At 33.8% G+C, this 25477-nt stretch overlaps 2 protein-coding genes across 5 annotated transcripts; one reads left to right on the forward strand and one right to left on the reverse strand.

The window, feature by feature from the left end:
* The first annotated feature begins 1056 nt into the window (after positions 1–1056).
* On the forward strand, positions 1057–4476 carry LOC122008738 (scarecrow-like protein 21). 2 transcript variants are annotated; one of them, XM_042564577.1, is made up of 3 exons: positions 1057–1075; positions 1255–1355; positions 2557–4476. In XM_042564577.1, the coding sequence occupies exon 3, from the start codon at positions 2683–2685 to the stop codon at positions 4294–4296; it is 1614 nt and encodes a 537-aa protein (XP_042420511.1). In that variant the 5' UTR covers positions 1057–1075; positions 1255–1355; positions 2557–2682; the 3' UTR covers positions 4297–4476. The 2 variants fall into 2 exon arrangements, with proteins under 2 accessions (XP_042420511.1, XP_042420510.1); XM_042564576.1 differs by lacking the exon at positions 1057–1075 and having other exon boundaries at positions 1201–1355.
* Positions 4477–7286: 2810 nt separating this feature from the next.
* On the reverse strand, positions 7287–24415 carry LOC122008740 (DEAD-box ATP-dependent RNA helicase 10-like). Of its 3 annotated transcripts, none has more exons than XR_006119357.1 (15): positions 23989–24415; positions 23405–23463; positions 15266–15400; positions 14935–15058; positions 14759–14828; positions 14431–14493; positions 13711–13785; positions 12142–12261; positions 11534–11575; positions 11340–11414; positions 9158–9304; positions 8851–8988; positions 7805–7916; positions 7649–7729; positions 7287–7547 (listed from the first exon to the last, which is right to left on the reverse strand). XR_006119357.1 is itself a non-coding variant. In XM_042564578.1 (15 exons), exons 3-15 carry the CDS (start codon positions 15396–15398, stop codon positions 7428–7430), a joined length of 1308 nt encoding a protein of 435 aa, XP_042420512.1. In that variant the 5' UTR covers positions 15399–15400; positions 23405–23463; positions 23989–24413; the 3' UTR covers positions 7287–7427. The 3 variants fall into 3 exon arrangements, 2 of the variants coding, with proteins under 2 accessions (XP_042420512.1, XP_042420513.1); XM_042564578.1 differs by having other exon boundaries at positions 7649–7737; positions 23989–24413; XM_042564579.1 differs by lacking the exon at positions 23405–23463 and having other exon boundaries at positions 7649–7737; positions 23989–24413.
* Positions 24416–25477: the final 1062 nt, after the last annotated feature.

The following is a 25477-nucleotide window of genomic DNA, read 5'->3' on the forward strand; positions in this document are numbered from 1 at the left end:
AAAAGAAAACTGTAAATTGTCTCTACGATCATTCTCACACAATGACGTAACAAAAAGCCATTACAATATGTATGAACTTGAAAGTTAATCAACATCTACCCATTTTGAGATATTTAGTTGTTTTGTTAAATAGCTATTGTGCCAAAATAATGCTAATAAACTGTGTGGGATATACTAACTAAAGACTCGTATAATCATATAAAAATGCTTATTGTGATATTTAAATGCTTAAAGTTTTGCCAAAAATCTATTAGTCAAGTTATTATATACAATCTATCATTGCATAGTAGTCTGTTAGCGCTAAATTGATATTGTTCGTTAGAGTATAAGGTGATATTGCTTATCCTAAGAAATTCAGTATCGTCAACCCTACGATAAAATATAGATAAATAAATTATGAGAATATTTTATCCTAGAAGATAAGATATCTAATAAGATATTTTACCTCCATTTAAAATTGACCTTAAAATTTATTAAAACAAATACAATATACGTGGACAAGAGTGATATTGAATATTGGTTGTGAAGACCGGCACCAATAGTCAAGTTATTTTTTACAACTTGCTATGCCTGACAGGGTTATTGAAATGTATAACAGTTAAGCTATTTCAATTTTTTTTGCCAAAACATATGCTAAAATAATATGTATTATATCTAATCCTTTATTTGGAGAAAGGTGAGGTTTAATATGAGATTTTCCAAAAAAGAAAATTAAAAAAAATAAAGGGAGATTTGATTTGTACAAAAATATTAAGAGTTTAATTTAAAAATAATTGCTCTAATAACAAAATTGTGCATGTGATTTTCTTCCCTAATTATTTTCTTTTATATTGGATCAAACATATTTCATCAAATTCGATTCAGCATAATCGAACCTTACTCAAACACGCAGTCGTTTTTGCACCACCAATTTAAGTTTAAATTATTCCAGAAAGTACAATTTGTAATGAAAATAAAATTCCAAATTTGACCAGAAAGTACAAATCATAAATGGCGTTGTTGAAGGAGGAGGAAGAAGGCAGGGAACTTCCCTCTCACTCACACAAATGCAGATGGAGATGGGACGCGGGATTGGGTAGGCCATTCCATCTCTTATTTATTAAATTTCTCCTTTTTTAAATATCTTATGAACAATTTTTAATAATTATTCTGAGAAATTGGGTTGGAGCAAATTGCCCATTTTCATTATCCTATTTATTTGTTTTCTTTATATAATTAATTCACATCCCTTCATCGACTTGTTCTCTGATGCAGGGCATCGCTTCTTCGTCCTTCTCTGTCTCCTGCCACTGCTTCTACTTCTTCTTCGAATTCTGTCTTGGATGTATTCAACTGGAATCTCAAATCCTACCCAGGTATGTTGACGCCTAAGCTACTTTAGATGCTTAATTGGCAGAGGATACTTCGAGTATTTCAGAGACGTGGGATGTTCTTGTTGACCAAATTTCGAACTTTATGTGATTTCTAGCCCTTTTCCCCCTTTATTCCTAAGAAAAACGATTTTTTGGTTCTTGTATGTCGGGATTTTTGGAAGGGGGTTGGCTAAGGTGAGTTGGGCTTTACATGAGATTTCTACTGCTTTTTGGCGTTGATTTGGAAATCCCTCATGGGCGGAGCTGCACTGCCTCTAAATAACGCAGGGATCCTTTCTCCCTACCGCTTTCCCTTTGCCTCGAGGTCTCTTTTGATGCTGGGAAAGTTTTTATTTTTAAGAAATACTAATTTGGTTTTGAGTTTCTGTCTTTCTTTCTTTTCTTTCTTTCTTTCTCATCATGGTTATGTACATGCCAATATGTGGGTGGAATTATGCATTTGAGATCTTTGAACAATTGTTTTTTTAATTGCCATTTGCTTCCTCCTTTGTGTTTCTTTCATTTTCTGATTATGTCTGTCTTGGTGAATAGTACGGGAGTTGATGGTTTTCATGGTGAATATGCAAATCTTTCTTCCTTTAGCTTTCATGCACCTTATCCTCGGGTAGGATCAATCATTTAAGTGAAACGGTTACTAATTTCTGTGTATTTTAGTTGAAACTTACTATGGATCCTGGACTAGGAGTCTAAGACACAACTACTGTTCTTTACACTAGTTCTTTTCTCTAGTAAGTTCAATCACTTGCTTTTGGTACAAAGTTTACTTATTGCTAAGCAAATATGATAATTGTAAAGTGTCACAAAACGTTAGGACGACCAAAAAGGATATATTTTTGGAACTCATTTATCAAACTATAAAAATTAAGCAAAATGATGCCATCAAAAGTTGTTGGATGCTTGTTGATCATTTTTATTGATTTCGCCTAATTGATTCTTCTCACATCCTCCTTGTAATCCTCTCCTCTTCTATGCTTTTATGTGGACATCTTGTATATGTGGTACTTATTCGTTCGAGGAAAGTTGTGATGATTTTACTGGTTATTTTGTGTCTTTATCCTACATTTCTCCTGACTATTGAATTTATCACATTAAAATATCTTTTGTTGTGTGGCTGCTTCAGTTATTAGAACAACAGAAAGAATTAAGTTAATGCTCATCCCCCTATGGATATATCTTTTTTCAGATAAATTCTCGTTATGATGTAAGTAGTGGAGCAAATGCAAAGGAGTGTTCACTTGGATGATCTTTCAGTTAATCTTATTCAGATTTGCTAGATTCTTTACAAGCTACATAGTGGTTATGCTTCAGGATGCAAAGATCTGCAAAGTATGCAGCCTTTGACAAACACCAGAAATCACCGTATCAAAAGTCCATGCCTTCCGGATACGATGACTCTCAATTTAGGCCTCAAGATCACCAATCCGCGCATTCCTTCACTTCTGAAGATAGATCTCAGCCAAAAACCACTCAATCACAGATCAATCATGTTCAGTTCTGTACTCTGGAGTCCTCGTTAGCAAACACTAATTACACTAGACACCATTCTCCATCTTTTGATTGCACACCTAACAGTGGAAGCCCATTTTCCCAGCAAGATTCTCAGTCTGATAATATCTATGGATCTCCAATTAGTGCTTCTTGTATTACTGAAGACCCAAAGGATCTTAGAAACAGGTTGAAGGAGATAGAGGCTGCTATGCTTGGGCCTGATTCAGATATGGCTGAGATCTTTGAGGACACCTACCTAGGCCATCCATCGCTGGAGCCAGAGAAGTGGAAACAGGCAATGGGAATTCCCAGAGGAGACCTGAAACAACATCTGATAGCCTGTGCTAGAGCTGTTGCAGAGAATGATCTGATTGCTGTTGAATGGCTAATTTCAGAGCTAAAACATATGGTTTCAGTTTCCGGGGAACCGATGCAACGATTGGGAGCATACTTGCTTGAAGGCCTTATTGCTAGATTGGCTTCCTCAGGGAGTTCCATTTACAAATCTTTGAAGTGTAAAGAACCCACTAGTTCGGATCTTCTCTCTTACATGCACCTTCTTTACGAGGTCTGTCCATACTTCAAATTTGGTTACCTGTCTGCAAATGGGGCAATTGCTGAGGCTGTAAAGGATGAAGACATGATTCACATTATTGATTTCCAGATTGCCCAGGGAAGCCAGTGGGTAACACTCATTCAAGCTCTTGCAGCACGACCTGGTGGTCCGCCATGCATTAGAATTACCGGAGTCGATGATTCAAATTCTGCTTATGCACGAGGTGGTGGTTTATATTTAGTGGGTCAGAGGTTGTCACGACTTGCTGAATCTTGCAAAGTGCCCTTTGAATTCCATGGTGCTGCTATTTCAGGCTATGATGTGGAACCTGAGCTTATCAGCATTCGACCTGGGGAGGCAGTGGCAGTCAACTTTCCTTTTCAGCTGCATCACATGCCAGATGAGAGTGTGAACACAAGGAATCACCGGGACAGGCTTATAAGGATGGTTAAGTGCTTCTCTCCGAAGATCGTTACACTTGTCGAACTAGAATCCAACACAAACACTGCTCCTTTTTTTCCTAGATTTCTCGAGACCCTGGACTTCTATACCGCCATGTTCGAGTCAGTAGATGTCACTGTTGCGAGAGACAGCAAAGAGAGAATCAATGTAGAGCAGCATTGCATTGCAAGGGACATAGTTAACATAATTGCTTGTGAGGGGGAGGAAAGAGTGGAGAGACACGAGCTCTATGGGAAATGGAGGTCTCGGTTTATGATGGCAGGGTTCAGACCATGTCCTCTTAGTCCTATGGTTAATGCAACCATCAAGATTCTGTTACAGAACTACTCGGAACACTATTGGCTTGAGGAGCGAGATGGTGTACTTTATCTTGGATGGAAGAATAGGACTCTGGTTGTTTCATGCGCGTGGAGATGAACTTAATGACCTGACAAGCTAAATCTTCAGTTTTTGTTCATGACTATGATGTAGATTGAAAACATCTTTGCTGTTATTAGACTAGAATTTTTGTCTACTTATCGGTCGTGAACTGATTGTAAACTGGTCATAAGATGTAGGCATGTAGATGGATTAGCAACGAAGCTATTAAAATGTCTAGAACTTGCTATGATCTGGAGATACTACTTCTGATGTTTTCTTACTGCATTTTAATAGAATTATGACCAGTTTTAATGGTTGAAAAGAATTATGGAATTGTATGAGATGTGTGTTTCCTGAATTAGTTTGAACCAAGACAGGAGTCACTTATAATCTGGTGAACTTGCCTCATAATTCACCAGCCAGTGTCGATTTGCTTCCATTAAGAAAAGTTCGAGTTGCAAAACTTCTGACGTGTCTCCCAAATGAATTCTGATTCAGTTATCCATACATTGACATGAGAGCTTTTCACATAGAAGGCCAGGTAGGGTTGACAGTGAAGAAAGGACAAAAATTATCTTTTTGGGTATATAATACGACTAGGGCTACCTTAGGCAATAAAAATTCATTTATTCTGTTGTTTTCTACCCTTAAAAAAGGAGATGAAAGGTAAAGAAATCTTGCCAATACATTACCTACAGTTTGAAGAATAAGCTTCTGCAATCACATTTCAGAAGCAAACAAACATCCTGCACCAAATAACATTCGGGAGAGTGTTCAAAATTAGCCAATGTTAAAGTTTTATCTAGTGGAGAAACTGATCTTTTAGAACAGGAAAACATACATGAAAGTACAAATCTTAGATTTACTTTGTTGATCGACCATGCCTCCTACTTCACATTTCAACTACTACTATCTCACGAAAACTCATCCAAGTTCTTCATACTCCGGCTCTATGTAAGACAAACCCTATAAAATTTGGACTATAGGTTCAAGGGTCACTCATTCATCATATAACGAGCAACTTAGCGATTTTGGAGTCTACTATTCCATTTAACAAAGGTGATAAGATTTATGTTGTTTATGGGCAAACTCTTCCTATTACTAGAGTTGACTCATTGAACAATAAAACCTCCAAACTCACTAGTAAATTTGCTGAGAGTTTTATCTCTGTCCAAGTGGCACTTGTAGCTTGCAGAGAAGACAACTCCCTCTCCCCCTTCCACACATAATTTTTTGTATAATCTCAAACTTAACATTTATCGGTTCTTGTTTTCTCAAATATAATTAGATTGTGGTGAGTAGAATATAGTCAATTGATGGAAAACATTCCTCAAAGAAGTGCATCCTTGATTTTCTTCCTCGATCATTAGAAATAATTTTACTTGGATGATTTTTTTCAACCACCTTTGTAGTGTTTCTAAACACTTCAAAGGTCTCAATCTTGTTCTCGATAAATCTCCATATCTCATATAACCATCCATGAAGGTTATTCTTCATGGTGAAAGGACAAAGGCTGTAACACCTTTGGTAAGTTCTCCTTGTACAGCACATGTCTGCATTCTAATTTAAACTGTGTATCCTTATTTAGTCTCTTGATCATGCTGAACTAAACTTATAGTCATCCGACCAAGATTGTGTATGGTTTTTAGAATTACTTGTCCTCACGAGATATCCAGTTGTTTAGAGAATGACAAATTTGTTATAATGGAATAGAGATTAAATCCTAACGGACACATGCCCTTTGGAAAAAACTCCTCCCACTCCCTATTCACTTGATGGTCAGTTATAAATTGATCCCGTGATTTACCTTTTTTCACATAACCTAGGGACGAATTATGAGAACCATCAGATATGAACGTAATTATCTTTTGTTACAATTTAGAGTGCTTGTTCCAGAGAACATACATCCTTTGGTTTTCTGATTTTACCAAACTAAAGCTGCAATTGTTCACCTGTTTGGAGGGTGTGGGATGAAATTATCTTTAACAACATGGATGCTTCCAACAAAATGCTTCATTTGGAGGATGCTAAATGGCTGGTTTTACAAAGTTCCCTCTGCTTTAAGAGCAGACTGATTTCAAAATTCTTCTAGAAATATTAAAGTTAACATATACGATCATGGTTTATTAGTAGCCACAACAGATGATAATTATCCTTTTTGAAAAGGTATTCCGCTGTATTTTTAGAGCTGCAGGTTTTCTATTCTACTCTAGACATACTACTGCAGTGGCTGGAAATTGCAGTATGATGGTTGTGGGCGTGGCTCTAAGTTTCAGTAGACAACTGAATGATCTTCCCACTGCTGGTTACATTCTCTTCTTTACTGTAACCTTCCCACTTTGTCACAAAATCAGCAACTTCTCTCCTTCCTTTCTTCATTTGTTATCTTTGCAACTGCATATTGAGGTACATAACAAAGCTCATCTATTCTTCTCCCATAATAAAGCTCTGAGAAGGAAAAAAAAAAAAAAAAATATATATATATATATATATATATATATATATATATAGTGCACAAAAAAAACCCAACAAAATATAGAAACAAAACTACAGTATTTTAGAGTGCCAGCCGATGAGCATCCCTAGGTTATAGACTCCATAAAAAATTCCAGCAACTATCAACTCCAACCAACAAAAAATGTTCTTAAGAGCATTAACAGTCCTGCAATGCATTAACCTGTACATGATATTAGGCCCAACCTCATGTTCAGAAGTTCCATACCAACCGCACCCAACACAAATGTTCCAGGCTCAACTCAACCTACATCAGAAACCAATGCACAAGTGGCAACATCACTCAGACAGCTTAAATGTCTACAATTTTTGTGGGTGCCAAATATGTTCTGACCATGAAAGATAGCATTTTCTAACCAATCAACTTGCACACTCACGATTTTAACATTTTAGTTTCGTTGTGGCAAGAAAAAAACAGAGACAGAATTGCCTTACAATAACATATCAAAAAAGACCAACAAATAATAAGGCAGTGTCCCGTGTACATAAGCTAGGACCTGCAAATCATTTAAACATGAAAACCTACACTGCAATTTAGCAAACTCTGATAAATAGAATGAATTCCCCTTCAAATGCATACAGAAACTTTTTTCATCTTCAGTTGATGTAATTCAACAAGTATATGCTAGTCACTAAACAGTAAGAAGATAGTCCACGTGACAGGATCTGCTTCATTATCGTCTCTTTGATTTCTTGAATGCTTTCTTGGTATTGACAGCAAATTCCTCGGCTTCATCATCGTCATCATCTCCTCCTTTCTTTCTCTTCTTATTGCCATTACTTTCCTTAATTTTCTATTTAATCAGAAAGATTAAGACCAATCAAATTTCCCAAGCTATAACATAATGCGGGAAATTAAAGCAACAGTCAAAAATTAAAAAAAAAACTATCATACCGCAAGAGCAATCCTCTTGGCATCTGAAGTACGTTCAAAGAACACAAGAACTTCAGCTTCCTCAGCTGGGTACTTTGGTAGCTTTTTGCCTGCAAAAAATATTATCTCAATCCTACCATGATATTTATAGCAAAGACTAATAGTGGTGGTACCAACCAATAAGCTGCTCTATCTGCATATACCATGCCACTTCATACTGGTTTACTAATGATATGGCCATTCCAGAACGCCCAGCACGTGCAGTTCTGCCCACACGATGAACATAGTCCTGCATTAATTTAGCCAAGTAACTTAAGTCATTGCTTAATAAAAAATAAAAGGTAATTCCTAATGTGAAGATGAGAATTTCCCTGTTGATTGTTGCCAGTAAACAAAAGGAATTATCTACAGTGGGCCAATTTCTTAAGGAGACAAAGGATAAACCATAAGAGAAGCAACTAGAGAATCAAATAGGGGTCACATATAGAAGGATCAACAAATTGAATTTATCAAATGCCAGAAAAAATATATATATGAGAATATCAATAATGATGTTACAGAAAGAGAAGTTGCAAAAAACTACTTCAACAGCATATCTCACACGATTGCAGAGATGATTGAAACATCAAAGATACAGAAAAATTTATACGGGTTAAGGTCGAGATTCAACAGATATGTAGGTCTGCTCGCGTGGGGTGCAGGCCTTGTGTAGCTAAGGTGGAGAGGGCATCAAGAGATTCCACCTAAACTCAACCTGGGTTTGGCCAAATTCCGGGCAGTGCAATCTAGTTGCAGAACCTGCTTAGTAGAGGTCGTTGGAGAGGAGTTTCAAGGTTGGGTTAGTGTCTGAGGTGGGATTGTATCATCCTTTTCTCCTGTCCAGGAAGCCTGGTTATAGGCCTCGGTGTGCATGTTCAAGTGTACAATGTTGGCATGTGTTCTTATCTGTCCTTGCTACCATGGGCCTTAGATCCATGACGTGTATACCTAAAAGAGATCCATATGATGGCCTAACCATTTGCTCTGCTGTGAGTTTCTGTTACTCCAAATCAGTTACTCCCTCACTTTGAGATTAACAATGATATGTCGAACTCGCGGCAACAAATATAAAGACATCAAAATGGAAAAACTTAGAGTCATTTTTAGAAAAGACATCAAAATTTGCCTAAACCTATAAATATAAAGATTTTAGGCCATATTGAACATATGGAAAAGTCATGCACCTTAGAATTTGTTGGTATATTATAATTGATAACCATATCAACTGAAGGAATATCCAGGCCCCTGCTAGCCACATCTGTGCATATCAGGATGTTACAGTCACCCGCTTTGAATCTGTTTAGAGCCCCCAACCTCTTGTCCTGTCATATTAATTTACCAGAACAGAGTCAATTATGAGTTTGTGCAGGAAATGTATTGTAAAGAATTCCTATGACAATTTAGTAATAATTCAAAATTCAAATAGCCAGCCAGGTCTGAAGGCTATGACAAGGCCATTCAACAACTTAAGTTTCTCAAGATTGCTTTTACCTGGCTCATTTGACCACTAATAGGAATTGCTCGCATCCCTATATTTCGAAGAAGTAGGGACAGAAGCCGGGTTGATTCACAGGTTCGAGTGAATACCATTGTTGTACAATTCTGCTTCTCATTAAGAATGTAGACAAGATAACAATCCTGAATTTAATAGAACTACAAGTTAGTTGCCTGCCAAACGAGAGTAACTATCACTAGTTGAACAAATTTAGTTGACATATGGATGATAATAACCAACTAAACCAGTTGCAAATCCACGTAAAAATAGATAAGATATAACAGAGAAAAACAATTCAATAAGGGAAAAGGTGGAGTGTATCCAAATAATATTTACGACTTCAAAATAACAACTAACAAACAAATACACATGTAAATTAACTACATTCTAGCACACCCCTAAAAACAGAGGATTAGATATCCATCAGTGTCTAACCTATCAAACTAAATAGAAAAATATCTCATTGACTCCAAAAAATAGATACTGATCATATCCAGTTTAGAAGCACTGGTTCAACATCTGACATCTTCTAATGATGTGATGCTAAAGTCAACTTCATTGGAACCTGAAACTATCATCTTCTTCATTAATTCCCCTCAAACTAAAGACAATCACAAAAATCTGAAGCTTCCGAATACAGTACAGATGTCTAAAAATTTCAAATGAGAAAAAGATATATTTACAAATATCAACTCCAGAATTAGACTTTGGAAAATATCAGGAGAGGTAATGAGTAAAAACCTGGTGTTACTCTAAGTGAAATGTCGAAGAAGTAAATAAGATCAGTTTTGACATACTTGACAAAGAGAAAGCATATACTACAAGATAAAAAATAATTAATCCAGTTTTTAAAGTGTGGTGACCGATGAAGAGAATTGATGAAAATGATTGCCAACAAAATATCGGAGAAATAGGAAAAGAAAAAGAGTAAAATTTTGACCATTTTACTTCAACAAAGATAAAATATTGAAAAATAAAAAAGAGAAACATTGATTACCGAAGTGAGATTATAAATGAGAAGTAAATAACTAATTTCTTAAAATCTAGCAATCTACAAACAAAATAGTTGACAAGACAAGAAATTGATAATGAATAGGTATTTGAGAAAAAGAAAGACTAAAACATCCTTGTGTTTCTTCTTCCTCTTTGTCCCTTCAATTTCCTAACAACTCTTCTTTGTCAATGCGGTCATCAACTAGGCATGGCTGAGGTTTGGTCAACATTGAGAGAAAGATGTTAAAAACTTGATAGCTGGGTTGAAAGGTGCGGAACGCTTATGCTAGTCCTCAAGATCATGTAAAGGAAGGATGTCAAAGATCTATAGAAGAGGTCAAAAGAAAGCGGCATCAACTTGAGGTGGACCTGAAGTAGCGCTACTGGCAGGTCTTCAAGCAGTGGCGAGAAGTTGCAACCAATCTTGCGGTGGGATCATTGTAATCAATAAATGAAGGGTGTCGCACTGCGGTTTGGTGGAAGAATTCAGAGGTGCCATTGAACCCAAGGAAGAAAGTCAACCAGGGATTGTGCATCTCGGGCTTACCTTCACCTGTAGCAAGTATGGTAGATTGCCAATTGCCATAATATCATTTATGTTGGTGACTAGAAGTTGTTAGTGGGGTCTGTTAGCAAAGGAGGAATGGTGATTTGCACACATTGATTTGGTTATGGCAAAAGTAGTGTCTTCACATTCTTGCACAAAAGGCAAATGAGGTTTGTGCAGTGGGTGTTAAAAGTAAAACAGAAAAATTAAATAAAAATGGTAATCACATATAGGACTTGAACTTGATATAGTCAAATGCTTTAACAAAAAAAACAAGATATTATAACAAAATTGCTTCAACAGGCTCAACGTAACCAAATAAAAGTCTTTATAACAATGGATCAGATCTTATGTTGCAATTGCCAGCCTAGAAATTGTTACAATCTTAACAAAAATTAAACTAGAACGAAATTGTCATAAATGCAAGAAGGAGATGGTTAAAAGGCATTTCCACAGAAATAGTAGCTTTTAAATAATATAATTCATGTATCAAAATCAAAACAATGTGAAATACCACTACATTTAACTTAAATTATTCTCAACTATTGAATTTCTAAAAAAGTGAAACTAATAAGATGTACGAACAAACTCATTCTGAATCTACGAAAAGACAGAACAATTGAGGAAATATTTTTAACCTTATGCTTTGCAGGAATAAAGCAATACTGTTGATTAAGGGTATCCACTGTGGAATATTTAGTATCAGCTTCTATCTGTAATCAACAAGCAATTGACACAAGCTAGATCTGTGATGATCAGAGCAAAAGAAAACCAAGAAAATGCTAAGATATAAAAAGAGGAAAATTAGAGGCAAGATGGCTGTTAAACAGACCTTCACAGGATGCCTTAAACAAGCTCGTTGAAGTTTACTGACCTACAGAATCAATAACACAACACAAACAGTTTGAATAATTTGTACTCTTTATCTTTCAACAAGTCTTGGGCAAAAATATTGAATACACCATCAGAACACGATGCAAATCTTATCATGCAAAGCATGCCTTGAATACAGTTCAAATATGATGTTAGGCAATTTTATGTACTACTATAAACAAGGCAAGAGGACAGGCAAATACGAAGATTGAGTACACTTTATTTAGTTGACACAACCTTTTCATGCAATCATGGTGCATTGTCTATGTTCAAACCTAGGGAACTGAGACATTTTCAGTTACAAAGCCAATAGCCTATTGTGATATGTTCATGTTCCTCATAATCAAGTGCAACAACAAGAGAAGATGCATGCAGGACTTGATTGAAATAACCACATTCACACAGTCTTCTCATAATGGCAGATTGTGATTTTCTAGTTATTAGCTAAGTCTACCTACCGCTTTTACCACATACATATTAACATCCACAAAGCAATGCAGAAATATTGAAACCCTAAGAGATAGAAAAACATCATCAATATGCAGAATATAAGAAACTTCTACCGACCTTTTTGGTCATTGTAGCTGAAAATAAAAATGTATTCCTTTCAGAAGGAATAACCTTCAAGATATCATCAATAGCTTTCTCAAATTCCAAGTTGAGTAACCTATCAGCCTCATCAAGGACCTGGACAGAAAAACAAGCAATTCAAACCAATTAGAAAGTAAAAACATAATGTGCCTTATTCAATATTAAGAATCATGCTATGGGACTTGATCAAAATGAATATCCATGTAAAACAAAAAGGAAAGAAGATTCCTCTGATGCACTAGAATGCAACTTCTAGAAAATCAATTTGCACTTAATTTAAGTGATTTTGTGATATATTTGAACTTAATTCCACTTTTTTAAATATATATTTCTCAGACAATTATTAAATTCCTTCTTTAACTTATGGTAGAATCAGTTAACATTTTTTTATACTTGCCATCTTCAGAATGTAAAAAATTCATAAAAATCAAGATTTTCTAGTTTACTTGGGTTAAAGAATACTAACACTTCAGTCATGGTTTAAAATTTCATTTCATGCCGGGTAAAACGGACAAAATTTATCGTTTCACCCGGCACCACAAGCCGCTGCGGGGTTATGGTAAACTTTGCGGCCTTAAATCCCACGACCGCCACTGGTCGCGACAGGTCACAGGGCAGACATTCACGAGAACAAGAGTGGGATGCAAAATAAAAGATAAATAATTAAACTTAAGTTAATAATTTCAATCAACTCCTAACCATAAATATAAATAAGATAATCTAAACAGACTTAATCAAACCTTAATAAAACTATTCCATTAATTTAATATATATTTTTAATTTATTTTGATTTCAAAAATATATAATAAATAAATTATTTATTTACCATATGGAGGTGCCACAATCCTATAATTTTTTTTAAAAAATATATTTTATATTTATTTTTTGTATTTTAAATTTTTAGATTAATTTTTTATCTTTAATTAATATATTTTATATTTAAAAAATATCAAAACAATATCAACATGGCATGATACGGTACCAAAATCATACTGTTCCAATCATAAATCAAAACTTAAACCATGATTAATTAGGTATGGCTTGAATTAAATTATATGTAGACACTATCAACAATTGGCAGGGTCTATGACTAGTTTGCTAATTGAAAATATAATTTTCTTCAACCAATAGAAAAATAAAAAACAATTATAAATAACTAAGAAGCCATTTCCCTGACCAGGTAAGTCTACAACCAGATGGAGAGAGATATCACTCTTCCATTATTCCCCTAGATGAATAAACAAAGAAGACATATTTTGAACATCCATCCTTAACTCATCCTCTCAAAACTAGATGGTGAACTAATTGGCAATTATTCAAGATAGAAACTTATCCATCCTTTTATGTATATCTATTTAAGGAAACAATTAAAAGATTTATTTCTTTTTTGTTCCTCCATTATATTCTCTCATCTTTCCAAGCCATCCATTTTTTCAATTCACCTAGGAAATGGGATAACAAATTAAAACAGTGGATTTCAAGATGAATATTAAACAAAGTATTTTGCAAAAAGAAATTGTAAATATCATGTGGCAGAGTTCATACCAAATACTTTATTGTGCGAAGGCTAAAACCTTTTGTATTGGTTAAATGATCCAAGAGACGCCCCGGTGTGCCCACCTATGAGAAATAAAATCAGCAAAACAATTAAAGTGATGTTTGAGACACATACAGCAATTATAGGGAAGATCTAATGGTTCATTACAAAAGGCCAGAAGTAGCCATTTTTTCTATGTTGAAACTTTAATAAAGGTACCATTCTGAACATACTCTGTAAAGTCAATTTCCAAATCACAAACTATGGAATATGGCATAAAAATTCATTGATGGCACAAGACCCGATACTATGGAAGGGAGTTTTGAATTACAAATGTGTCAAAGAATTAATTAGTTCCAATAAATCCTGAGGGATATTCTCATGTATAGAAAAGCCTTGAATGGAACATTCTCTTCAACTGTGAAACATTTAAAATTCCTTATATCAAAATGTTTAGTCAAGCACTCAATAGAGGAATTTCTCTCAAAGAAATACAATTACAAAGTTTACATCCATATTCTTTGAGAAGAATTTCTGTGAGCAGAGCTAAATTGAATGTTTTCTAAAACTTTGGCCCCAAATCCTGTATAACTGAGAAAGTATGACAGCATTCATGTTTAAGTGATTCTTGTCTAGAAGGCATATACTTAAGCCTTACAGATAGAAAATCCATGTTCACATTCTACAAAGAGCCAACAAAAAACACAATGATGATCATTACTACATACCACAATATGTGGGCGCTTTCCAAGAGAAATTGCTTGTTGTGTCATGTCAACACCTCCCACTAACTGTGCAAAAATAAAGAAAACAGTTCATACAGAAAGCAAAATTGAAAAGAAGATATATTGATCTCTAATGCAATTACTAAGAGCATCTACACTAAGCTTCTTTTTCAAGGACTTTGATTGAACAGTCGTACAATCTGATTGGTTTGTCATATCTACATTACCAACTAAACCATAACTAATTTATGCAGAGAGATCTATGTTTGGCTAAGAACAACTGTGCACATAAGCATTCCCTACACATGCAAAAAATCAGAAAGGTGCTAACCACAGTGCATTTTACTCCAATGCCAGATCCTAAAGCTTCAAATTGTTCAGAAATCTGAATTGCCAATTCCCTGGAGAGGAAAAAAAGGGGAAAAAAAGGGGGGAAAACAAGTCAATATTCGTAATAACCAACTAAGAACTGTCGTTAAGAATTCCTGGAGAAAAACAAAATCAAACCTAGTAGGGGAAAGTACACAAGCAAACAATCTTTGTGGAGTGTCCAATAAAGCTTGAAGAATTGGCAATGCAAAAGCTCCTGTCTTGCCAGACCCTGTTTGTGCCAATCCAATAATATCTTTGCCTACACCAATATCAAGAACAATGTTTTCCCCCATAAAACTCCATTTTCAGTAACAAAAGTCAACTTGAAATACACATCATAACAAGAAAAGGAATCAATTAGCAAAGTTCCATATCAAGCTTCCAAATTATTTTCATCCAAAACCAATTAACAGTTTAAAATGATAAGGACAAATAAACTAAAAAATGGGAAGGGAAGAGAACGAACCTTCAAGAGCAAAGGGAATTGCCTCAATTTGGATCTTTGTAGGGGCTTTCCACCCCAAAATCTCACAAGCTTCCACCAACTCTTCCTTCAAACCAAGAGTTTTGAAGGTCTGCGGAGACCCGTCTTCCTCCATCTCTGAAAAACTAAGCTAGATCATGCATGTTGTAAACATAAACTTAGAAGAAATAAGCTAAACGATGACAATATATGTCTTGACTCTTGAATGAACATGTTATTAAACATCAAAAATGTAGGCATCCTACATCCTCAACGCACAAATATACGAACATAACAACCAAAAAGAAGGGCCACATTTTGACAACCAACACCGGTAAATACGCTACGCCTTCCAAAACCCTAGACCTTAGGAACCCACCCAAGGGCCTTCTTGTTGTTCATTCATATAGGTGCACAGAAGTAACGAAGACAAAAGGATATTCAAATCAAAAGGAGCTTCGAAAATCAAAGAAAGAAGCGAGTTATCGGCAAGTGATAATGACTCAAGGAATGACTATACCTTGTTCGAAGGAGGATGAACGGAGATTTAGAATTTCGGCGTGAATAGAGGAATATGAAGGGTTTTTCGGCAGAGAAGAGGAAAGGTTTTCGGAGGTTCTGCATGGGCGTTGTGGAAGGTTATGGACAAAAAAAATCTAAGGAAAATAAAATTAGAAAAAAAAAGAAAGAAAATGATACAAATAAAATTAAAGAAAACATTTAACGAAAATAAAAATAATTAAGATTTCATAATTAATTTTTTATTATAATAATTATATATTAAATTTTTATCAACAATCTTAATAAACTTTATCATAAAATTTTAAAAAATAAAAATTCAAATAATCAAGATTTAATAAAATATATATCAATATAATAAATTTTAATAATATTTTTAAATTTCTTACTGGTTAAAGTAAATATAAATATTCATTATTATTATTGAAATAATAATTTGTATTTATTAAAATTACTGCTCAATTATTTTTAATGGTAATTTTATCAAATTTTATTTAAAATAAAACTAACTTGGTGGCAAAATTTTACCAGAAAAAAAATCATAAAAAAATAGATTTTATTTTTAATTTTTTAGAAATCAAAATTAATATAATTATTAGATATACTTTAGGCAAAAGAAAAAGGATGAAAAAAAATCATGACCAATTTTTTAAAATTTTTACATGATAAAATTTAATATAATTACTTATAAAATAAAATAATGTTAATGATATTTAATTTTTAGATGTTATATTTAATTTTTTGGGAATAAAAATTAATATAATTATCAGTTATATTTTAGACAAAAGAAAAAGGAAGGAAAAAAAATCAGGACAAATTTTTTAAAATTTTTACATGGTAAAATTTAATATAATTACTTATAAAATAAAATATAATTAATTATAAAATAAAATAATGTTAATGATATTTAATTTTTAGATGTTATTTTTAATTTTTTGGAAATAAAAATTAATATAATTATTAGTTATATTTTAGACAAAAGAAACAGGATGAAAAAAAAAGGAGGACCAATTTTTTAAAAGTTTTACATGGTAAAATTTAATATTGCATATAAAATAAAATAATGTTAATGATTTTAATTTTTAGAGGTTATTTTTTATTTTTTGGAAATAAAAATTAATATAATTATTAGTTATATTTTAGACAAAAGAAAAAGGATGAAAAAAAATCAGGACCAATTTTTTTCGAAATTTTTAGATGGAAAAATTTAATATAATTACTTATAAAATAAAATAATGTTAATGATATTAAATTTATTAAAATTATCAATTAAAATTTTTATGGTATCTTTATTAAATTTTATTAGTATTTTTTTTAAAAAAAATATGTTAAATATTTTATTTAAAGAATAATATATTTAACTAATAGTATATTTTAATTAACTAAATAAAGTTAAATTTGACTAAATATTCAAAAAAATACTAACTAAATTTGATAAGATAAAATAAAAAATACTATTAAAATTATACAACAAATTAAAATAGTGGTAAATAACAAAAATTATCATCCAATCTAACTTTTGTAGATAAAAATTTAAATTTATCGATTAAATTTAACTTTGGCCAGTAAAAATAAATATTGCTAACCAAATCTAAATTTGATTGATAAAAACTAAATATTGCTGGGCAAAACTAACTTTGATTGGTAATAAATTTAAAATTACCTGTGACAAAATTTAAGGAATAGGAAGGGTTTTTCGGAGGTTACGTACGTGGGCGGCTGGGCGCTATTGAAGGTTATGGGAAAAAAAATCTAAGGAACATAAAAATAGAAAAAAAGAAAAAAGAAAATGACTAAAGAAAAAAATTAACGAAAATAAAAATTAAAATAAATAAAATTTCATAATATAATTATTGATTTAAATTAAATTATAAATTATTTTTTTATTATCATAGTTATATGTTAAATTTTTATCAATAATCTTATGAAACTTTATCATAAAATTTTTAAAAATAAAAATTCAAATAATCAAGATTTAAATATATATATATAATAAAGTTTTAAAAAATATTTTTAATTTTTTTACTGATTAAATTAAATATAAATATTCATTATTATTATTGAAATAAAAATTTGTATTTATTAAAATTACTGATCGATTATTTTTATTGATAATTTTATCAAATTTTATTTAAAATAATATTAACTTGGTGACAAAATTTTACTAGAAAAAAATCATACAAAAATTTAGATTTTATTTTTAATTTTTTAGAAATGGACATAAATATTAATATAATTATTAGTTATATTTTAGGCAAAAGAAAAAGGATGAAAAAAAATCAGGACCAATTTTTAAAATTTTTTACTTGGTAAAATTTAATATAATTACTTATAAAATAAAATAATGTTAATGATATTTAATTTTTAGATGTTAATTTTAATTTTTTGGACATAAAAATTAATATAATTATTAGTTATATTTTAGGCAAAGAAAAAAGGATGAAAAAAAAATCAGGACCAATTTTTTAAAAAATTTTATATGATAAAATTTAATATAATGACTTATTAAATAAAATAATGTTAATCATATTTAATTTATTAAAATTATCAATTAAAATTTTTAAGGTATCTTTATTAAATTTTATTAGTATTTTTACAAAAAATATATGTTAAATATTTTATTTAAAGATTAATATATTTAATTAATAATTTTTTAAATTAACTAAATAAAGTTAAATTTAACTAAAAATTCTAAAAAAAATACTAATTAAATTTGATAAGATAAAATAACAAATACTATTAAAATTATCGGACAAATTAAAATAGTGGTAAATAACTAAAATTATCGATCCAATCTAATTTTGGTAGATAAAAAATTAAATTTACCGGTTAAATCTAACTTTGGCCCCTAAAAATAAATATTGCTGACCAAATCTAAATTTGATTGGTAAAAATTAAATATTGTCCAACAAAACTAATTTTGATCGATAATACATTTAAAATTACCGATCATATCTGACTTTGGCTAGTAAAAAATTACAATTATCAGCTAAGATTCACTTTGGCCGGTAATTATAATTATTTACTGGTTAAAATTTATTATGATCGGTAATTTAAATATTTACGGGTCAAATTCATTTTGAACAGAAAATTTTTACAGTAATCTCAGTTTTTCTCTAGAAGCATCTCTTTGATCCCAAAAGGAACTCTACTTAAGCTTACAGTTTGATCATTTGGTGGTGTGGTATGAGAATATGACCCTTTATGCTCTGTTACTTTAAAGCACGAATGAGGAAAAGGACGGATGACACAAAAATCAAGATACTTTCTCTTGTCTACATGTACAAAAATAAAGAATGGATGAATTTCAAATCCATCAACTGATTATTTTTATAAGATCTCGAAATCTGGTATAAGAGAGTGGATGGAAGCGAGCGAGAAGTGTGTCATCTCAAAATCCCCTTAGTCTTCTCCTTGGACTCTTTGTCGGAGCACTCCACCTGCAGCACCGAGCAAGCTTCTCCATCCCAGAGTCGATCCAATCATCGCCACCTTCTCTTCTACTTCTCTCCTGCTCCTCTACTTCTCCCCTCCCCCGCCACTAGAAACCACAATAGGGGCAGAGGATTCTGGGGCCTAGGTTGTGGCTATTTTGTAGAGGAAGCGGCGGTGGTGCAAACAAGATCGGTGGAGAAAGAGACGGCGTCGATGAGGAGGAAGAGTTGCAAGGCTCGCGGGGGTGAGGTTGGCAGTTGAGGCAATTTTATAGAGAAAGTAGCAGTTGAGGAGAAGGTAGTTTTGGGAAGTCCATAGTAGATAGAAGGCATGCTTGATTTGTTTATATACGTACAATATCACGAGGTCATAGTGTAACTAGTAGAGTTTACTCTTGTATGTGATTATTACTGCTTACTTATCATTATTAGTTTTGATGCTTATATATATCATGTCTGCCCACAAGACCATCTATGGTAGAATGTTACTCCCGCAGATAGTGACTACCTACCTGACTGTCCATAGGATCATCTATGGTAGTGTTTCACCCGCAGTCAATGGTTGAGGAGCTAGACAGCTACCTCATCTTTTCCGCCCACAGGACCATCTATGTTAAAATGTTTCTCCCACGGATAAGGACTATTTATACATCCTGGCTGCCCACGGGACCATCCGTAGTAGAATGTTTCTCCCACAGATAGTAACTACCTACTTGACTGCCCATGTGACCATCCGTTTCCCGTAAGCAATGACTAAGGAGTTAGATAGCTACCTCATCCTGTCCGCCCATGGGACCATCTGTGGTAAAGCGTTTCTCCCATAGACAGAGACATTATATATCCTGTCTATCCACGGAACCATCCGTGATATAGTATTTCTCTCGCAAACAGTGACTACGTACCTGACTGCTCACGAGACCATCCATGATAGAGCGTTTCTCTCGCAGTCTGGTTGAGGAACTAAATAGCTACCTCATCCTAAGACCATCCATAACAGAGCATTTCTCCCGCGGATAGGGAATACTTATATACTCTTGACTATCCACGAGACCTATTCGTAGTAGCATGTGTTGCACGCAGTCAAAACTTGGTAATTTACATTTACGGGTCAAATTCATTTTGAACGGAAAATTTTTATAGTAATCTCATTTTTTTCTCTAGAAGCATCTCTTTGATCCCAAAAGGAACTCTACTTAAACTTACAGTTTGATCATTTGGTGGTGTGGTATGTGAATATAACCCTTTATGCTTGTTATGTACTTGTTTTATACAGATAGTTTTCGGATGTACTATATGTACTCCTGATTTACTGACTATACCTGATTTAGCAGGTCAGTGGAGGGTTATGTAATTTATAATTTTATTTGTAGTTAATTATATTGGCACTCTTACTTTTTGTAGTAAGTATTTTACTTAAGACTGCTTCCTTTAATCTCTTTATACTATATAGTTCATGCACTATCTTTCCTATACCCACTAAGTTATAGTTATTGTACTCACTACCCCTTGTTTTCCCTTTGACTTCCAAGTTCGCAGGTAGAGGATGTGTTATATCACTCAGAGGCCCTAGTTGTCGATCCCACACGAGTTTAGATTTCTTTTCGAGTTGTTTAGGTTATTTTTCCGCTGCTTGTATTTACAAATTTTTTTCCATATCGAATGTTTGAGTATTGGTTTAACTTGTTTAGTTAGTATGTTTACATATTCATGCATATATACACACATTAGAATTTTAAAAACTTAAGTGATTTTTATATCGTGTTGGTGTTTGTGTTGACTTTAATTGATTTGATATCAATTATTTCTTATATTGTCACTAGGGGGAACCGTCAGTTTTGGTAGACAAGTATACCCTCAGGGCATGATAGTAACAATCTTACCGACCCTTAAAATAAATCAATATGAAAAGAAGCGTTACCAAATGTCAGGCTCGTTTGAGCTTGTAGTGGCATTGCGGTGTTGTTGCGTAGTTTAAAGCTTGAGCGCAGGAATGAGGCACAATGTTTCGATGTCTAGAAAGCGTAGTAGAGCACGTAAAATTTGATACTAAGGTTCTGTTCCAGACCTTTTTTTATGACCGACTCTGGCGCCTGAATCAGTTTCGAGTGCCTCCAGCAAGGCCTATTTGATCTGACTCCATTGGTGACTTAATCATCTCCGGGTGCTTGGATGCCTTTCGAGCCACTAGACGGTTGATGTGGCATGCACAAGACAAAGATTGATCTGACCTCTTCCGCTTTGACCTTATCCCTTCCTAGGTGGTTGGTTATTGATGTGCACCACCTGATCAAGGCGTACCACCTCATCTGAACGCGGGGCTCAGTTTCGATCTATCAGGGCGCCTAGATCCACTCAGGGTGTCTGGACCTCCGATTGCCTAGAACCTCTTTGGGAGCCCGAATTTCCTTAACTATGGCCAACTTCCAATTACAACGTTCTACATCACAGTGTTGCACAAGTAAATAATATTATGATTGACAGCTTTCCAAGTTGTCTGGTCTCAACTTTAGGTCTCTCATAAAATCTTAGGTTGGATCAATGCCTACTGCTCTTTTTTTTAGAGTGCATTCTCACTACTCCTTTTGGGAGAGTTTACATTGTGTCAAACCTAGTCCACCCGACATATTTGTATTTTTGTTTAGCTTAATCTCAACTCACGGGACTTTTTGTTGGTGTAAGTTCCCTAGGTCAAGGTTGACCAGTTTAACTAAGTTTGAGTTAGCTCAAACTTAGTCTTGATGTTTGAGTTTTGATGTCTGATAATATATGAAAATTGCAAGTGCAATTATCCATTTGGGGGGATTATTAATGTAATTCCCCTCTGGTGATTTGACCAGTTTAATATGAAGAAGAGTCAAGTAGGTAGTCCAGGTCAGGTAAGGACAAGACCAACAGGAAGGTTGAAAAAAGAAAATCTAAGTGGGTCGATGCTGACCAGACACTTGGTGTAAAGGTCCTGGTGAGTGAAGCTAGACATATGAAAATCCTAATGAGTGAAGCTAGGCGATGAAAAATCCTAGTGAGTGAAGCTAGGTGATGAAAAATCCTAATGAGTGAAGCCAAGTAAAAAGCCCTAGTGAGTGAAACTAGACAGATGGAAATCCTAATGAGTAAAGCTAAGTGATGAAAAGTCCTGGTAAGTGAAGCTAGGTAAAAAGTTCCAGTGAGTGAAGTTAGGCAGTGAGGAAGTTCTAATGAGTGAAGTCAGGTAGTTGAAAATCCAAGTGGGTTAAAGGTTGACCGAACACAAGGTGATTGGAAGTCCAAGTGGGTCAAGGCTGACCGGACACTTAGCTCAAGATGGTAAGTCCAAGTGGATCAAGGTTAATCGGACACTTGACATAAGGAGAAAAATCCAAGTGGGTCAACGGATTGACCGGACACTTGGTGAAGAAGTCTTAGCAGGTCATGTTTGACCAGATGCTAAACAATAGGGAGTCCCAACAAGTCATGATTGACTAGATGTTGGGCAAAGAATCCTAGGACTCGAGTTCAAGAGCTAGGGTTGCTAAATCACTTAGGGTAAGCGATTCAGCAGGCCTTAAGCGATTAAGGTGATCGCTTAAGGTCGTCTATGAGGAAACAAAAGGTTGTAATCAATTAAGGTAATTGATTGCGGCATGTTTAATCAATTATGGTAATCGATTAAGCCAGTTTTGCGTGTTTAGAGAGGTGCCTAATCAATCAGGATAATCGATTAGGCACATCTTAAGCGATTGGGACAATTGCTTAAAAAGCTTTCTGCTTGAAATAGAAGTTGTGGTAAGCGATTAAGCAGGAAAACTTAATCGCTTACGGGGTTTCTCTAACATGTCACTAACATATATGCACTCCCATATAAGCAGATATAGTCTCGCTAACATATATGCACTCATATTAGTAAATAACTATACTATAGCATCACTAACATATGGTTACAAGCCTAAGTTTATCACTATATGGTGCAAATGTCTTAGCATAAATCTGTAACTATACTACAGTAATACTTAAACAACCCATGCATGGAAACAAAGAAGATTGCATAGATATTAAATAGATCAAAAGGTAAGATCAAGCAATAAAATATCAAGCTCAAGAAGTAGCATAAAGTAGATATCAAGGTAGAAATAACTACTACACAATCAGTGTAAATAATAAAATCATGTACTAATGTCAAAGATACTATAGAAGACAAGTAGAAACTGCCCACCTCAAATGTAGGACTTCCTAGTAGTCTTCAAATCCGAGGCTCTATCTCGAGCCCAAACCCTAAAGATAAACAAATACAGAGGCTAATTAAGTATCAACCTAAGGCTAATAACAGACTTCGTAAAACTAATTTATTCCTACATTCTTTTGTATTAGCCGTATCAATTTCCTAATTACTTGTTATTAGGTACATGGCTCCCTTAATCCAGCTACCCATATACCATTTTATAAATCTAATGAATCCGCAATTAACTCAATTAAATTACAAGCTTATTAACTAATCACACCCATTAGTAATAGGGTTTAACCAACCTTACCCTACTGTTAGCCAGTGTCATTAAATTCAATGAGGGTTAACTCATCAACATCACCGTTAACAGAGAGTTACTCAACCCAAAGACAACAACCGGATTTTTCATACATCCAGTGGACAGGATTGACCTACAACAATTAATTGAAGGGAACTTAATCCATCCACCTCACTGTTAACAACAATCTCCCAAATCAACAACCAACCTCAAATTCCAGACTCCACTCGGTAACAGAATTAATTTGAGCAAAACTTAGTTAAGGAAGAATTGTTACCTTGGGTTTCTTCTTCTCCGGCAGTCGCTCCCGGCGGCCTGCAGAGGCAGCAGCAATAGGGACTGCCGCCCGAGGTCTGTCAACTTGAGATGATTGCAGATCGGCGCTTCAGCCGTGTCCCAGGTCTCGGGCGAGGGTCCACAACAACCGACAGTAGCCCCCTATCCGACACGGCAACCGCTGGCAGTGGCAACGAGGCGGCGTCGGGTGGAGGTGGTGCGGCGCAGGCGGAAATTACAAGGGGAAACCGGCGCTTCCACAGCGTCCAGCGACGTCGGTGTTGCCGACCTAGCCCCACACGAAAGGAGGGCAATGGCTCGTCGAGACGGCGGCGTCGACGATCGAGGCGTCGCGGGGGCGGCGCGATGAGGGCAGAGTCGCGGAGAGGTGTCGCAGGAATAGGTTTACGAAAAATAAAATAAATTTTATAAATTAAACATTTGCTCGTTTACTTCCTTTATATCTCATTTATCTCGAAAACATATAAAAAAAACTCCTATAAAATCTATAAAAAAAACTCGTAAATTCATATAAAACTATTTCTACATCAATATAAATTTATTTTCTTAAACAAATTTAATTATGTTAAATTTTAATTATTTAAAATTTATATATATTTTTGATATATTACAACTATTGATAATAAATTGTATGAAAAAAACTTTAATATTTCAATATAATAACAAAAAGACTACATGAATATAAATTAGTAATAATATTATTTAAAAATATAATGAAAATACTTATTTATCACTCCTGATTTTTAGCATAATTTGGCTATCTTCTTACTGTGTAAGATGATGGTTGTTAAATGGCACTATAACATAGCCTAAGTTCCAAATATTATTCAAACGTATAAGTTCATCGGTTCAAGTTATACCCTATAAGTCGAACTAGTTAGATAAACGTGTAAGTTAGATTTATTAATGTATCTTTCTATGCTATTCAATATTAGCATCATATTTTAAGTCTTAAATATTGCTTCCACACATAATATTGAAAATATTGCACCTTTGTGTTCTCTCTCTTTGTCACTTCTCATATTGCCCCGGACAATTGTTTAGCGGTAGAATCCTTTCAATTTCTTAGACATCCAAGGATCAAGTCCTAATTTTGATGAATTAACAGATGAATTTTTCTTAATGAGTCATTAATTTAAGAACGTTGGATTGATGGGTTACTCGCTGTGAACATTTTCCGATTTATCTTAATATCTAATGCAAAACTTCTATAAGATCAATCTGAAAATTAGTCGATATAAATTAGATACTTGGTACCAACTAAAAAATATACGCTAATAACAAATAAAAAGCAACTAAAAAAATATACGCTAATAACAAATAAAAAACATTTTAAAAGAAATACAAAGGTCATTCAACACAAATTTAATTTTTAAACTATTATATCATAGTTTTTAATGTTATATTTTAATGGTCATCACTATTTGAATTATAGACATGAATAATTTTTAAATCATCGTTATCAAACT

The sequence above is a fragment of the Zingiber officinale genome, chromosome 8A, assembly GCF_018446385.1.
Source record: "Zingiber officinale cultivar Zhangliang chromosome 8A, Zo_v1.1, whole genome shotgun sequence".
NCBI lineage: Eukaryota > Viridiplantae > Streptophyta > Magnoliopsida > Zingiberales > Zingiberaceae > Zingiber > Zingiber officinale.

What these genes read in the sequence shown, in the direction of transcription:
- LOC122008740 (XM_042564579.1), bottom strand. Translation starts at nt 15,398, where the DNA reads ATGGAGGAAGACGGGTCTCCGCAGACCTTCAAAACTCTTGGTTTGAAG. An exon ending in TGTGTACTTTCCCCTACTAG is followed by an intron (nt 14,829 to 14,934) that starts GTTTGATTTTGT and finishes TTTCCTCTCCAG; the next exon opens with GGAATTGGCAATTCAGATTT. An exon ending in GCAGATAGAGCAGCTTATTG is followed by an intron (nt 7,738 to 7,804) that starts GTTGGTACCACC and finishes TATTTTTTGCAG; the next exon opens with GCAAAAAGCTACCAAAGTAC.
- LOC122008738 (XM_042564577.1), top strand. Translation starts at nt 2,683, where the DNA reads ATGCAAAGATCTGCAAAGTATGCAGCCTTTGACAAACACCAGAAATCA.